Source organism: Orycteropus afer, unplaced genomic scaffold, assembly GCF_000298275.1.
Source record: "Orycteropus afer afer isolate SDZICR_OR568_19922 unplaced genomic scaffold, OryAfe1.0 scaffold00040, whole genome shotgun sequence".
NCBI lineage: Eukaryota > Metazoa > Chordata > Mammalia > Tubulidentata > Orycteropodidae > Orycteropus > Orycteropus afer.
Window position 1 is genome coordinate 6,067,643 of NW_006921627.1, and position 14,036 is coordinate 6,081,678.

At 43.2% G+C, this 14,036-nt stretch overlaps 1 protein-coding gene across 1 annotated transcript in view; it reads left to right on the plus strand.

Moving 5' to 3' along the window:
* The first annotated feature begins 2,308 nt into the window (after positions 1 to 2,308).
* ITFG2 (integrin alpha FG-GAP repeat containing 2) overlaps positions 2,309 to 14,036 on the plus strand; it is a 36,077-nt gene continuing 24,349 nt past the window's right edge. The window contains exons 1-9 of the mRNA XM_007937059.2: positions 2,309 to 2,404; positions 9,424 to 9,519; positions 10,121 to 10,162; positions 10,341 to 10,512; positions 11,267 to 11,406; positions 11,821 to 11,969; positions 12,334 to 12,431; positions 12,605 to 12,658; positions 12,778 to 12,869. Of these exons, the coding sequence (XP_007935250.2) occupies positions 2,309 to 2,404; positions 9,424 to 9,519; positions 10,121 to 10,162; positions 10,341 to 10,512; positions 11,267 to 11,406; positions 11,821 to 11,969; positions 12,334 to 12,431; positions 12,605 to 12,658; positions 12,778 to 12,869 (939 nt within the window). The remainder of the gene's footprint in view (positions 2,405 to 9,423; positions 9,520 to 10,120; positions 10,163 to 10,340; positions 10,513 to 11,266; positions 11,407 to 11,820; positions 11,970 to 12,333; positions 12,432 to 12,604; positions 12,659 to 12,777; positions 12,870 to 14,036) is intronic.

Genomic DNA, 14,036 nt, shown 5'->3' on the forward strand with positions numbered 1-14,036 from the left:
AGACTACCTTCTGTTTGCTGTTCTGATCTCTTCCTTGTTCTCAGCTGGCTGTCAAATCCCTTGGAACTTCTAGAATAAAATTTGATAGCTCCACCCCACCAGGCAGAAAGGTCTTGCTCTCTAGCCTTCTCCAGTGATGTTCGGACATAGAACCAGGCCCAATCCAACATCCCCAGGTGAATTAGAGATCCTTATAACGTTGACTCCTGAAAGATCAACTATAGATCAGCCTGGGCTTACAGACTAAACCTATAAATGTGCTCAGTGCCTGTTAGCTATCACTGGGTTGGCCTCTGACTGATGACAACTTCATGCACAGTGGAACAAATTGCTGCCTAGGCCTGTACCATCCACATGACCAGTTGCAAATCACATCATTATGATCCATAGGGTTTTCATTCACTGATTTTTGGTGCTAGATCACCAGGCCTTTCTTTCTAGTCTGTCTTAGTCTGGAAGCTCTGCTACTGAAACCTATTCAGTGTCACAGCAACATGCAGGCCTCCACTGACAGACGGGGTGGCTGTGCAAAGTTTCACACACAAAAAATTTATTATTTTAAGTCACATGGCATTTTCTATTATGTTCTATTTAATTGTTTTTAAAAACACTGCTGCAATTCACTACACTGTTTTCAGGACCCCTAATGGGTAGCTAGGTGCAGTCTTTTAAGTGTTTGGCTGCTAAATGAAAGGTTGTAGGATCGAACCCGCCAGCTGCTCCAGTGGAGAAACATGTGGCAGTCTGCTTCCATAACCTTGGATTATAGCATTGGAAACTCTATGGGAATGGGGCAGCCATGAGTTGGAACTGACTAGACGGCAATGGGTTTTTTATTGTTTTAATGTGTAGCTGGTCCCCAGGTGGCACAATCTGCTCTGTATTACCTAAAATTTGGCTGTTCAAACCCACCCTGTGGCACTGTAGAAGAAAGTCCTGGTGTTCTGCTTTTTTAATAATTTGTTTATTTTAGGTGAAAATGTACAGAGCAAAACATGTACCTGTTCGACGGCTCCTACAGGCACGGTTCAGGGACGTTGGTTATATTCTTCATTTTATGTCAGCAGTCTTGCTATTTCTACTCCAATTGTTTCACCACCTTCAACTCAGACTGCCTTTTCACCTATACTGTCTGTCGATTTGTTATTGTCTGTAGTCTTAGCTATGTAATCTTTTGTTTCAGTTTTATTTTGTTGTTGAAAATATAGCAAAACATAACCAAATCAACATTTCTACATGTACAATTCAGTGACATTGATTACATTGTTTTAAGTTGTGCAATCATTCTCACCCTCTTTTTCTGAGTTGCTATTCTCATTAACATAAACTCATTGCCCCCTAAGGTCCCCATCTAAGCTTTTGAGTTGCTTTGGTCAATTTGATTCCATATAGAAAGTTCTTAGAACAGCAGGGTGCTCAAGGCAGACATATTCTGCTACTTAGGCTAAATGACTGTTTTAAGAAGACTTCAGGGGATAATGTTGGTTTAAAGTTTAAAGATTCTCTCAGGGCAATAGTTTCAGGAATTCATCCAAACTTCATGGTTCCTGGAAGCCTGGAGTTCCTGAGATTTTGAAATTCTGCTCTGCATTTTCCCCTTTTTGATCAGGATTCTTCTATTGAATGTTTGGTGATCTGCTTCTGTTGTTTCTTGCCTTCCAGTTGATGACAACTCATGGCAACCGTGTATGTGAAGAGTAGAACTGCTCCTTAGGGTTTTCAAGCCTGTGACCTTTCAGAAACAGATCACTAAGCCTTTCTTCAGAGTAAAGAGTATAGCCAAGAAGTCCTATGTAACATATATCTACCCTGTAACACATGGGGTCCCCGTGAGTTGGACTCCACAGCAATGGGTTTTTTTGGTTTAATAAGTAGCTACATAGTTTAAAAAAAAAAAACCATATAATTGTCCATTATTATGATTAATATGATTCTCAGGGTTGGTTGGTCTCATGGCTGGAAGTCTTTGCCGGGACCACCAAAGAAGAAGTCAAGATTATTAGGCCCAGCCTTTAGAGAGCCCTGTTGCCAAGGGAACAGCTCGGTGACATCATGGTTGGTCTACCTATTAGCGCAGAGGCTCGTTCCCCTGCCATTCATATGAGTAGCTGGGGTAAGCCCGCCTCCAGGCCCAGAGGGCTCGGAAGACCCGCCTCTTCTCCAGGGGTAAGCGAGGATGGCAGGGATTGGAGACTCAGAGGGTGACGTAACTTTCCGCTTTAGGTGGCCTTCCGCTCTGGAGGTTGTCAGGTGGGAGCTCGGGGGACGTTTAGCAGGAGTCCTCGTTCCCTTGGCTCTTGGAAGTGTGATGAGGTCGGTTAGCTATGTGCAACGCGTGGCCCTGGAATTTAGCGGGAGCCTCTTTCCGCACGCAATCTGCCTTGGAGACGTCGATAATGATACAGTAAGTGCATGCGCATTGCGAGAGACTCAGGTTGCATCTCCGCAGGGGCGGGGCGACGAAAAAGAAGTGGAAGCCGCTGCCGGAGGCGTGCCTCTTGAACAGCGAGCATGCGCGGTGGGGCTAGCGTGGTGGCGTAAAGAGAAAAAACTTGACATTAAGTGCCTGGATATCATTACAGATTTAGTTGGCCTGATAACTTGGACGTATTTTTTTTTCTTTTTCAGAAGGATGAGTAGTTGATCTTTCTGCTTAATTTAGTAATTTTTTTCAGAGTAGGAACTTGGTAAACTCCCATGGCCAAGTTTCCTGGATCACTAGTTTTATAGTTAAGCCTGCAGTGACATAACCTCTCAATTATCACTTTACATTTCAGAACCTCAAACACTTTTTCAGCTGTAAATTGAAAATAATAACACCGCTTTGCTGTCTTCTCTCAGAGTTAGTCACTCCTTCAGTTTTTGGCACATTGCATGGGCATAGATCGGTGTACTTCTCTGCCTCGCCTTCCGCCAGGTAGAATCTAAGCTCGTGCGGGACGGGCAACAGTTGCCCCCGTCGCTCCCATCTTACTAAAACTGGATTTCTTCAGTACCAGCTCCATAGTTGACGCTAGTGTTTGGCAAATTTAAAACGCCATTCCTGTGTTGAATTACAAAAACAATCTCCACTTACCTTTTCGTCCTGTTGTAGCCGTTCCTTGTTGTTTAAATTAGTTAATACAAGTAAAGTATGTAGAACAATGGCTGGCATACAGTTTAGGCTCAGTGAATGTTAGCTATGTTGTTGTTACTATTTGATTCTGTTTTTCTGCAAATATTGATTGAACTGCCTATTGTGCTCCAAGTCTCTGCTACAGTCTGGAAATTCAAAGATGAACAAATCTGTCCCTGTCCTCAGGACGGACACTCATAATGTGGCTGGATGATAATCCCAAAAATAGCAAAATGTAATGTGATGTATTGGTTAAACGATGTAAAGGGTACTGGAGGTGGAGCATCAAATGAGGCCCTTGATGGAGCTGAAGACCTTTTTCCCAGACATTCTCTTTTCAATCATTATCTCTGACTAGTTAATATTTTTAATGCAAAACATATTATTCCCTTCCTCTCCTGCCCTCTACTCCACCTCCTTTCTCTGCATCCTCCTTTTTTTTCTTTCTCTCTTCCCCATTTGTTGTTATGTAAATTTGTATTATTATGCACTCATGTATTATTTGTTTGACTGGTTATTCATATTTCATCCAGTGGATTATAAAACATTACGATCATCATTTAGTTTGTGCTCGTGTTGTCCCATCTTTGATCAGTGGGAGTTCCTTCTAACTGGCTCTTGTATCCCTTTTTTTTGTTTGTTTTATTGTGGTAAAAACATGTATACAAAACATTTGCCAATTTAGCGTTTTTAAGTGTATCCTGTGTCTTTATGATATATCCCTGTCATTCTTTGGAATTCCTCTGCTTTTTGACACAATAAGATAGCCCATGCTCATATTTATTGTTATTTCTGTGCTTCATTCCTGAGAGCAATCTTTTCTACAAAAGTCCCTGGTTCCTTTTAGTGGAAATGGAATTTATAAACCAACATCTTGATACTAGATATGCACGTTGTTACTGGTATGTCATTGCTGCTAGGCCTCCCAATGGACCCACCCACTCCCATCGAGTCAATTCCAAGTCACAGTGACCCCCCATAGGGTTCGTCTTTCTCCCATGGAGCAGATGGTGGGTTCGAACAGACAACCTTTTGGTTAGCAGTCTAATGCCTTAACTACGGTACCACCAGAGTTCCTTTCCCAATGGACAGAGGTATGAAATATGCACACACTTACATGTTTACTTCATCTGTTTATAGATTTATGTATTAAAAAACGTAACCTCCGTTTTCATATCAACACCTCAGAGTACACTCTAGGTAACTGTCTTTTTTTTAGATTTAATTAATTAATTAATGTTGTTGAGTATGCTTCCCTTCTCATCCCCATCTCCTTAACTGTTCTGTGCTCTCTTTTTCCCCAAAACACAGACTATAGTACAGGTATCTTTTTATTCCCCCTCCTTAGTGTTGTGATGGAAAAGGTATCTTGTGAGGCCTATTCTGGCTCTCTCCTCTTTAGGGAGGAAAACGTTATTCTCATAAATTTACATTATGCTTTATGGGCTTTCACATCTCTTTATATTCCAAGCAGTACAATTTTATGAGAAATTCAAGGGAGGTATTTTACATTTTAAATACAGTTGTAAATTAACAAAGTGACTTTAGATGTGCAATATTTTCCATTTTATCTGATTGCCTTTATTTAAAAAGGAAAAGTACATAGTACTTTTTTTTTTCATAACTTCATAGCACCAGCTTTTTTTGAAACTGTACTTCTCAAAGTAAATTGCTCTATTACTTAGTTCTGCAATATTAGGCATGTTTTCTCACCACTGTTGTAAGTGCCATAAGGATAGAGATATTTATCTGTTGTTTTACAGCTATATACCCACTAACTTATCAACATTGTTAGGTTCCAAAGACCACATCGTTATGCAAGAATTGGAGTTATGTGAAAATGGAAGATACGTAGCTGCCAAACCACTGAGATTCAAAGCCCAGCCAAGTTGACATATAACCTTAACCATCACAGTCAGTGTTACTCTAACCTTGCACCTCAGGATTTATTACTGCCAGCCGTGCATTGTTAATGCACAAAATAGTCGGATAGTAGCTTTTCTACTATGACTGTAAATGTGAAATGTCAGATAATGAGATAGTTGGTAAGTGTGAAATAGGTGTATTCCCAACACCTAGAGCAGTGCCTGGGAGCTCTGGTACCGTAGTGCCTAAGGCACTTGCTGCTAACAGGAAGGCTGGTGGTTCAAACCCACTAGCCACTCCTCAGAAGAAAGATGGGGCAATCTACTTCCGTAGTGATACTGCCTCGGAAACCCAAGGAGGGGTCACTATGAGTCAGTCAGGTTTGACTTGGCGGCATATAACATAACAAATAACAGAGCAGTTCCTGGCACCCAATAAATGTTTATTGAATAAATATTGTGAAAAGTAAATGTGATTATGTGTTTCAGAGCAACTTGAAAGTTTTTACGTCTTATTAATACATGAAATTGAAAGAAGGACAGGTAGCTGAGAGAGTTGGTGAATGGTCAGATATGATACCCCCCAGCCTCTATGAGTATGGATACAAATTTTGGAGTGGTACCAAGGCTGACACTTGGAGATTTGTGGCTAGGAAAAAAACTGATTTCCGCCTAATAAACCCATCCCCTTTGATTTCTTTCTGGATGAGTCAGAGGGAGAAACCAGGTATAGAATCCACACCCTCTGGATTGCCCCCTGAAGCCTGACTAAATCAGTGAGAAGATCTCACCTCCTTTCTCCTTTAGCCTTTCTGAGCTTATGGTGTGTGTACTCTCCAGCTGGGGTTCTTTATTGTCACTGAGTGACCTCCAGAGAAGCAGAACTGCTAGAAAGCGTTAGAGCTGCTGGAAAGCAGATGGGCTGCCCTGGACATGTACTCTTCAGGATGCCTCTGTGACCTCACTCCCTGCCTGGCTGGGTTACATTTACTTGCTCACTGCAGTTATCACACTGTTTTGATTTTACTCCTGTGTCTGTGCCCTGCTCTGTTAAACTGTGAGGTCTTTCTCAGCAGGCAGCCTGTGTACTTATCATTACATCTCCAACTGGTTGTTTAGCTTTACCTAAAAACTCCAGGGCTGGCTGGGCATTTTTTTTATCCTTTGTTCTGATTTTTCTTTGCTTTTTTAAAAAGTCTTTTGTTATTCATTAAATTAGTATTTGTTGACCTACTAGGTGCTACGGGATTTGTTGAATTAATAAATAAAAAATAAGAAGGGATGGTATGAAAGATGCTAAGTCCCCTAGCTTTGGAGGTGTTTAACTAGAGGCTGAGAAACCACCTGGAGTAATACTTACTATATGCCTCTTGATGAGCTGTGATGGTGCAGTGGTTAAAAGCATTCAGCAAAGATCAGCAGTTCAAACCCACCTGCCGTTGCATGAGAAAAAGATGAGGCAGTATGCTTCTGTAAAGATTTACAGCCTTAGAAACCCTATGTGGCAGTCCTGCTCTGCCCTGTAGGGTTGCTTTGACTTGGAATTGACTCCATGGGAGAAGGTTTGTAGTCTTGTTGTTGGTTTATATGCCAGTTGGAGTCCCTGTGTAGTGCAGACACACTCTACTGCTAACAAAAAGTTTGGAAGTTCTAATCCATCCTGAGGTGTCTCAGAAGAAAGGCCTGGCAGTCTACTTCCAAAAAAATCAGCCATTGAAAACTCTGTGGACCACAGTTCTCCTGGGTCACCAGGAGTGGGAGCCATCTTGACAACAACTGGTTTATATGCCAATCACTGTCCTAAATAATTTCCTCAATTGACTCTGTTCTCACAAAAACCTTATAAGGTAGATACTTTTATTATCCTTGTTTGTATTTATTTATTTCTTAAGTTTTTATTGTGATTTGGGTGAAAGTTTACAGAGCAAATGCACTTTCCATACAGCTGTTCACATACACATTGTCTCATAACATTGACTACAATTTACCCCAGTGCAACAGCTCCCCTCCCACTTCCTCCCGATAGTTACCTGTTCCCTGTGTCCTTTCCCCATGCACTCCTGCTCCCTGAACTATCTCCTTGTGCATAAACAGCCCTTGTTTCTCCCATGATTGTTCTCTCCAAGGAGTGTATCCACCTCAGGTAAATGTTCAGCTCATGTACCTGTCTTTTGTTTGGCTAGAAGCCACAGGTGTTATTATCCTTATTTAATAGATGCAAAACTATACACAGAAAGAGCTTGATTCAAATCTAGGTGATGGCACTCTGAACCCCTATGCTATGTATCTTGTCTCCTGTGTGTCCTCAGAGGACTGCCAGGCTGCCATAGCTGAAACATCAAATATACAGATGTAAATAACCCAGGTTTATGCTTCTATGAAACTAATTGTCCCATCTCTCAAAACTATTTTAAAATAAATCGAAGATTCATATAAACTAAACCATTATTAATAAATTTCAAATCATTTCTGAATTTTCCTTACTGTTGATCTGTTACCTCTTTGTTAAAACCAAAAAACCAAACTCACTACCATCGAGTCAGATCCGACTCACAGTGACCCCTCCTTGGTTTTCTGGGGTGGTGTCACTACAGAAGTAGATTGCCCAATCTTCCTTCCAAGGAGTGCCTGGTGGGTTTGAACCACCAGCCTTCTGGTTAGCAGTCAAGTGCCTTAGGCACTATACCACCACCTCTTTGTTACATTTAGAATTAGATCTCTTGAGAATCTACTATCAGTCTACCCTATTTGAGGGACAAGAAGGGGCTGTTGCATATACCCCCAAGGGATATTATGAAGCTGTTTATGGCCACCTTGTTTTATCATCATGAGCCCCTGGAAAGGGCAGCCAGTCTTTTGGTAACCATGAGGGAGCGAAGTACCTAAAAACAAGAAAGTGGAGAAGAGGCTCCATGCAGGGAACCTGCCCTCCTGACAACTTATCTACCACTTGAGGGCACCAGAGATGCTGCTGCGCAACCCTTCTTACTCTCTTCCCACCTGTGCACGTACTTCCTAATACTCACTCAAACACATCAAGATCAGAAGGTTTTGCTAGTGGAGAGCGGACCCCAACAGCTGACATTGTATTTTTATTTGGCCCCTGATTAAATAATGAGGCCTGAAGTTAGATTCTTCAAAAGTCTTGGAACTGCTTTGACGTGTGTCATGTTTATAATGAAGAAATTAGAAGATCTAGAAGTCAGGTAGGTATATGGGGCACTGAGCAGTTCTGAGATGGATCATGGATTCTGTATTGCCCCTCCTCTGCCTCTCTCTCTTGCTCCCAACCCACATATAAAGCCCTGACTAGAAATAAAGCAACTCTGGGAAACTATGACTGTGATGGTCTCATGTGATTTGAGTTTATGGAGATAAAAGTTGAGGTCTTGCCATGTATAGGGTTGGCAGACAATGTTTCTACAAGTGTATTTGTATGTTCTGTAAGAATTCCCAGGTATGTAGTACAACTGACAAGGGACAAGGTTGTAGTCACTTCTTAGCCACAGCCAGCCACCCAGAGGGAACGAGTAGTTGGACCTGTGGGCTCAGGACCATAGTCGCGGGGAACATCAAGCTCTATTGGCATAACATACAATGCAGAACATTCTTCCACCTCCTACTTTGGTGAGGAGCCAACTGGAATCTTAAAAGCTTGCAAATGACCATCTAGATGCAACGATGGGTCTCTCCTTGTCCAGAGCAAAGAATGAAGAAAACTAATGACACATAGAAACAATTAGCCCAAACGACTGGTACACCATGCGATCCTCAACCTCAATGACTATGAGACCAGAAGAACTAGATGGTGCCTGGCTACCACTGTCAACCACTCGGAAGGGGTTCTCTGTAGGAGATCCTGGATAGAGTGGGAGAACAATGTGGAACAAAACTCAAAATCATAACACACAAACAAACAAAGAAACAAACGGACCAGGTTTGCTGGTCTGAAAGAGCCTGATAGAACAACTGAGACTATGGCCCCTAGCTGCCTCTCAGGTTTGGAATTGAACCCACTCCTGTGGCTTCCAGCCAAACAAAAGACAGACATATGAGCTGAACATTTACATTAGGTAGATACACTCCTTGGAGAGATCAATCATGGGAGAATAGAAGGGCAGTGTACACACAGAGACAGCTGGGGGGGGGGTCAGTAGTGCAGGGAGGGAAGGACACAGGGAAGAGATAACGATGGGGAGGAAGTGGGAGGGAGCAGCTGTTGCATTGTGGTAAATTGTAGTCGATGTCGTGAGACAAAGTGTATGTGAGCTGCTGTTTGGAAAGTGAATTTGCTTTGTAAACTTTCACCCAAATCACAATAAATATTTAAAAAAAAAAAAAGGTTGAGGTCTTGTGATTTCCCCAGGGTTGGCTGAGTAGAGAGGAGCTTGAGGTCGTTCAGGAAAACCCCATCCTAACACTGTCTTCTCTCTCCATTGGAAGTTAAATGAACTGGTGGTGGGAGACACCAGTGGGAAGCTCTCTGTGTATAAGAATGATGACAGCCGGCCATGGATCACCTGTTCCTGCCAGGGAATGGTCAGTATTCAACTCACTTGGGTCTTGAGTGAGGGAAAGAGAACCTTTCTCTCCAGGGGCTCTAAGGGTGAGTCCCATACAGAACCGTAACAGTGTGTTCTAACCAACTCCTCTGCCCAATTTCTGCTTCCAATATAAATTGGTTTGGGGAGGGACACCCCCAGGCTATGAGTGTTGTCCCATCAGGCCCCCCTCTTCCACAAGGCTGGGTGGTTTTTTTGTTTTCTGATGTGGAGTGATTTCCTTGGTACTTTATGGAATCTGCCTAAGGTTGCCTAATCTTATAAAATGTAGTAGAAAATGAGGGAAATAGCTTGAAAAAGTCTAGAAGTATTATAACCTGGCTGTATTAGATGTGGGGGTTGTGTTTTGTTTAAAGCCAAATTGTCTTAACTACCTCAATTCTTTATGTTGCTGTCTAGGTAAATGGAGCCATAGTACACTGACCTGATTTAATGCAGACTATCAATGTTGGTCACACGGCACAAGTTTTTAGGGGATGGTAGTGATTAGGCACCGTTCTCCTTTTTGCCTTGTAGCAGTCAGGGAGTACTGTTCTCCCTCAAGGTGTGTCCCTGAGCCTCTCTTTCTTCTCTTGCAGCTGACTTGTGTTGGGGTCGGAGATGTATGTAATAAAGGAAAGGTAAGAACTCTAGGGAACCTTGGGACTTTTGGTAGCACTCCAAGGCCTTATTCTAATCCCTATCTTAAGGTGAAAATCAGTTGAGAGTTAAAGATTTCAGCCCTGACTTCTGTGGTCTGTCAGGCTTGAACCCAAGCTTCCTTCCATGCCATTGTTCCTGTACCTCTCTCTTGCTCAGAATCTGGTGGTGGCGGTGAGTGCTGAAGGCTGGTTTCACTTGTTTGACCTGACACCTGCCAAAGCCCTGGATGCTTCTGGGCACCACGAGACACTAATGGGAGAGGAGCAGCGGCCAGTTTTCAAACAGCACATCCCTGCCAACACCAAGGTCATGCTGATCAGCGACATCGGTGGGCATGACTGCCTTTGTAAGCGGTCAGGGGAGTAGGAGTCAATGGGTGAAAGAGCAGATCCCAAGGGATTAAGGGGTGAAGTCAGTATTCATTTATGCTTTTGTTTTTATTTAATGCGGAGTTACTAAACTCCCATTGTGAGCCAGGCATTGTTCTTAAGCACGGAGATTACAGTAGTGAATGAAACAGACAATATTGCTGTCCTCTTAGAGCTTATTAGGAAGAGGCAGAAAATAGGATAGGTTTTGTAAAAATCCTAAACTGTATATAAGAAAGCAGTAAGTGCTATAGAGAAATGTAAGACACAGAAAGAGCTAGAGAGTGTTAGGGTAGAAGTTGGGGTAGCAATTTTTAATGGAGTTGTCAGGGGTGTCCTCACTGAGAAGGTGACATTTGATCAAAAATTGAAGGAGATAAAGGGAGTGAGCCATACAGATAAACTCATAATTTAGAACAGACACTGTCTCAACAAGAGGAATGAATTGGGATACTTGTGTTGTGTTTTTGAGAGAAGTACTAGGAAAGAAGTAACAGGACCCACAGAAAAAGGGTAGAGTGTTCTAAGTACAAGGAAGGGCAAGGGAGCAAGTACCAGTCAAATTGTGTGAGGTAGATAGCACAGCAGACTAGGCATGAAGTTACACTGGACAGAAAGTGATGGTGTTAGTAGAGTAGTGGAGGGTGCTTGTACGATTTCAAGCTGAAAAGTACAAATCTGGCTCCAAAACAATCTTGTTTTCTGTACACACAGATGGAGATGGGTGTTGCGAGCTGGTGGTAGGTTACACAGACCGTGTAGTGCGAGCTTTCCGTTGGGAAGATCTAGGTGAGGGCACTGATCATCTGATGGGGCAACTGGTATCCCTCAAGAAATGGATGCTGGAGGGTCAGGTGAGAGGCTGAGCTTGGGGACTGAAGAACCCAGGGCCTGGGGAGGAAGTCTCCTCTAGAAGAGGAGCCTTGTGGGAGAGCGGGTATGGGATAGGACACGAGTAGGAAGAGAGGAAAATGACCTTGTTGAGAAAGTGCCAAAAAGGACAGGCAAAGAGGAGGAGACATTGGGCTAAGAATTAGGAGTGTGTAGTGGGTGGGATGTGGACTGTATCAGGATGTGGACCCCCATTTGGGGCATGCACAGGTTGCCTGTGTGGAAAGGAGGGTACCAGGTTGGAATCCAATGTGTTCTAGAATTCCTCCTCTTGCTGCCATCAGATCCTGGAATACTATTCCCAGTGCCCCTGCACCATTTGCATGGGCTCACTTCCTTCTCTCTCCATCCCGTTAAGCCCCTTTTCCCTGGTACAGGTGGACAGTCTGTCAGTGACTCCAGGGCCTCTGGGTGTTCCTGAACTGATGGTATCTCAACCAGGCTGTGCTTATGCAATTCTGCTGTGCACCTGGAACAAGAGCACTGGGTCCCCTCCTGCCTCTGAGGGGGCTGCAGAGGGCAGCAGGTAATGGGGTACAGGCTATGGATGGTGTGGAAGCGAGATGGGCTCCAGGATGTCACATGGTAGTGAGATGGGTCTGTGGTCTGACAGCTGCATCATCTAGGTCTCAGCCCAAGTGTCTCTGCCCCATGAAGGACTCAGGGAATCCAGGGCTTTAACCTTATAACACTTGGAAGAAAGTCTAAGATCCCAGTCGGGCAGCTCTAACCCTCTCTTTTCCACTTGCCAGATGGGTCAGATGAGGTTAGTAATAGATTTCCAAGCTGATTCATATCCCAGACGCCATTACAGAGATAGGGCCCTATTGAAGGCCTAGAGAACTAAGCTCCCTTCCTCTCCCACTTAGCTCATCCCCACCTACCCACAGGGAGCCCCCTGCTGCCCGAGATGTAGTACTGCACCAGACGTCTGGCCGTATCCACAATAAGAATGTCTCCACTCACCTGATTGGCAGCATCAAACAAGGTGAAAGTGGGATGGGTGCAAGAGAGGGTACCAAGGGACAGTTACTTCTTGGGGAGAGAGATACAGGGCCTTCTCTCATGTCCAGTCCTGTCCTTCCCTCCATGCTGGTGATCACCATTCCCCTTCTACATTCTCATCTTGGCCTGCTCCTTATCCTTCTGTCTCACCTGTAGGACATAGCCCTGAGAGTGGTGGCTCTGGCCTCTTTGCACTTTGCACCCTAGATGGTGAGTTTCCTGGCCAGTTTGATGGGCAGTGCTGGGGGGGGATATGGGAGGTTACATGCCTGCAGAGTCTGGTTGGGGGTTTGGTCCCACACACCCCTTGCCTACTTCTGCCTCTACAGGGACACTGAAGCTTATGGAGGAAGCAGACAAACTGTTGTGGTCGGTGCAGGTGGATCACCAGCTTTTTGCCCTTGAGAAGTTAGATGTCACGGTGAGTGGAAAACCTGGTAGAGGGGAACATTTTATATATATATGTGTGTGTGTGTGTGTGTGTGTGTGTGTGTGTACACATACATATGTATATATTTTTTTAATTATGATTTTTGTGAAAATACAGAGCAAATTCATTTTCTATACAATAGGTTGTACACATTTTGTTTCATGACATTGGTTGCAATCCCCACGGTGTAATAGCTCTTTTCCCACTTCCTCCCTGTGGTTGCCTTTTCCCTGTGTCCTTCCTTCCCATGCATTTCTTGCCCTCTGAGCTATCTCCTTGTGCAAATACTGCCCTACTGATCTCCCATGGGTTGATTGTTCTAAGGAGTGTACCTCCCTGGTATAAATGTTCGCTTTGTGTGCCTATCTCTTTTTTGGCTGGAAGCCACGGAAGTGAATTCAATTCCAAGCCTAAAGAGTGACTGGGGACCATAGTCTCAGGGGTTTCACTAGTCTCTGTCAGACCAGTAAGCCTGGTTAGAGGGGCACATTTTTGCTTTCTCCTCATTGAGAGATTAGATTCAAATCAGACCAGTTACATATCACTTAATTATTAATGTTTATCTTAAGTCTCTTTCTTGTTGTTATTGTTAGTTACCAATGAGTGAGTGAGCTCTGACTCAAGTCAACCTTATATATGACAGAAGAGAATGTTGCCTAGTGCTAGGTCATTTTCACGATCTTTGGTTTGTTTGAATCAATTGTTGTGGCTGTTGTGTCAATCCATCTCATTGAGAATTTCTCTCATTTTCACTGACCCTTTATTTTACCAAAATGGTAAGTCTTTTTAGACAAGTCTAAATCAATAGATTTGAAGCATTGAATACTAATGACCAAAGATCAAATGAGTTATAGGTAGATATCAAAAACATCATACAAAGGAAAGCAAAAGATTGTTCAAAAAACAGAAAGAAAAAAAAAGACAAAAATGGATGTTAGAAGAGACTCTGAAACTTGCTCTTGAATGTAGAGTAGCTAAAGTGAAAGGAAAAAAATGATGAAGTAAAAGAGCTGAACAGAAGATTTCAAAGGGTGGCGCAATAAGACAGTGTAAAGCATTATAATGAGGGATATGGAAAAAATGATCACTAACTTTATATGGAAAGGAAAGAGACCTCGGATAAGCAAAGCACTACTGAAGAAGAAAAACAAAGTAGGA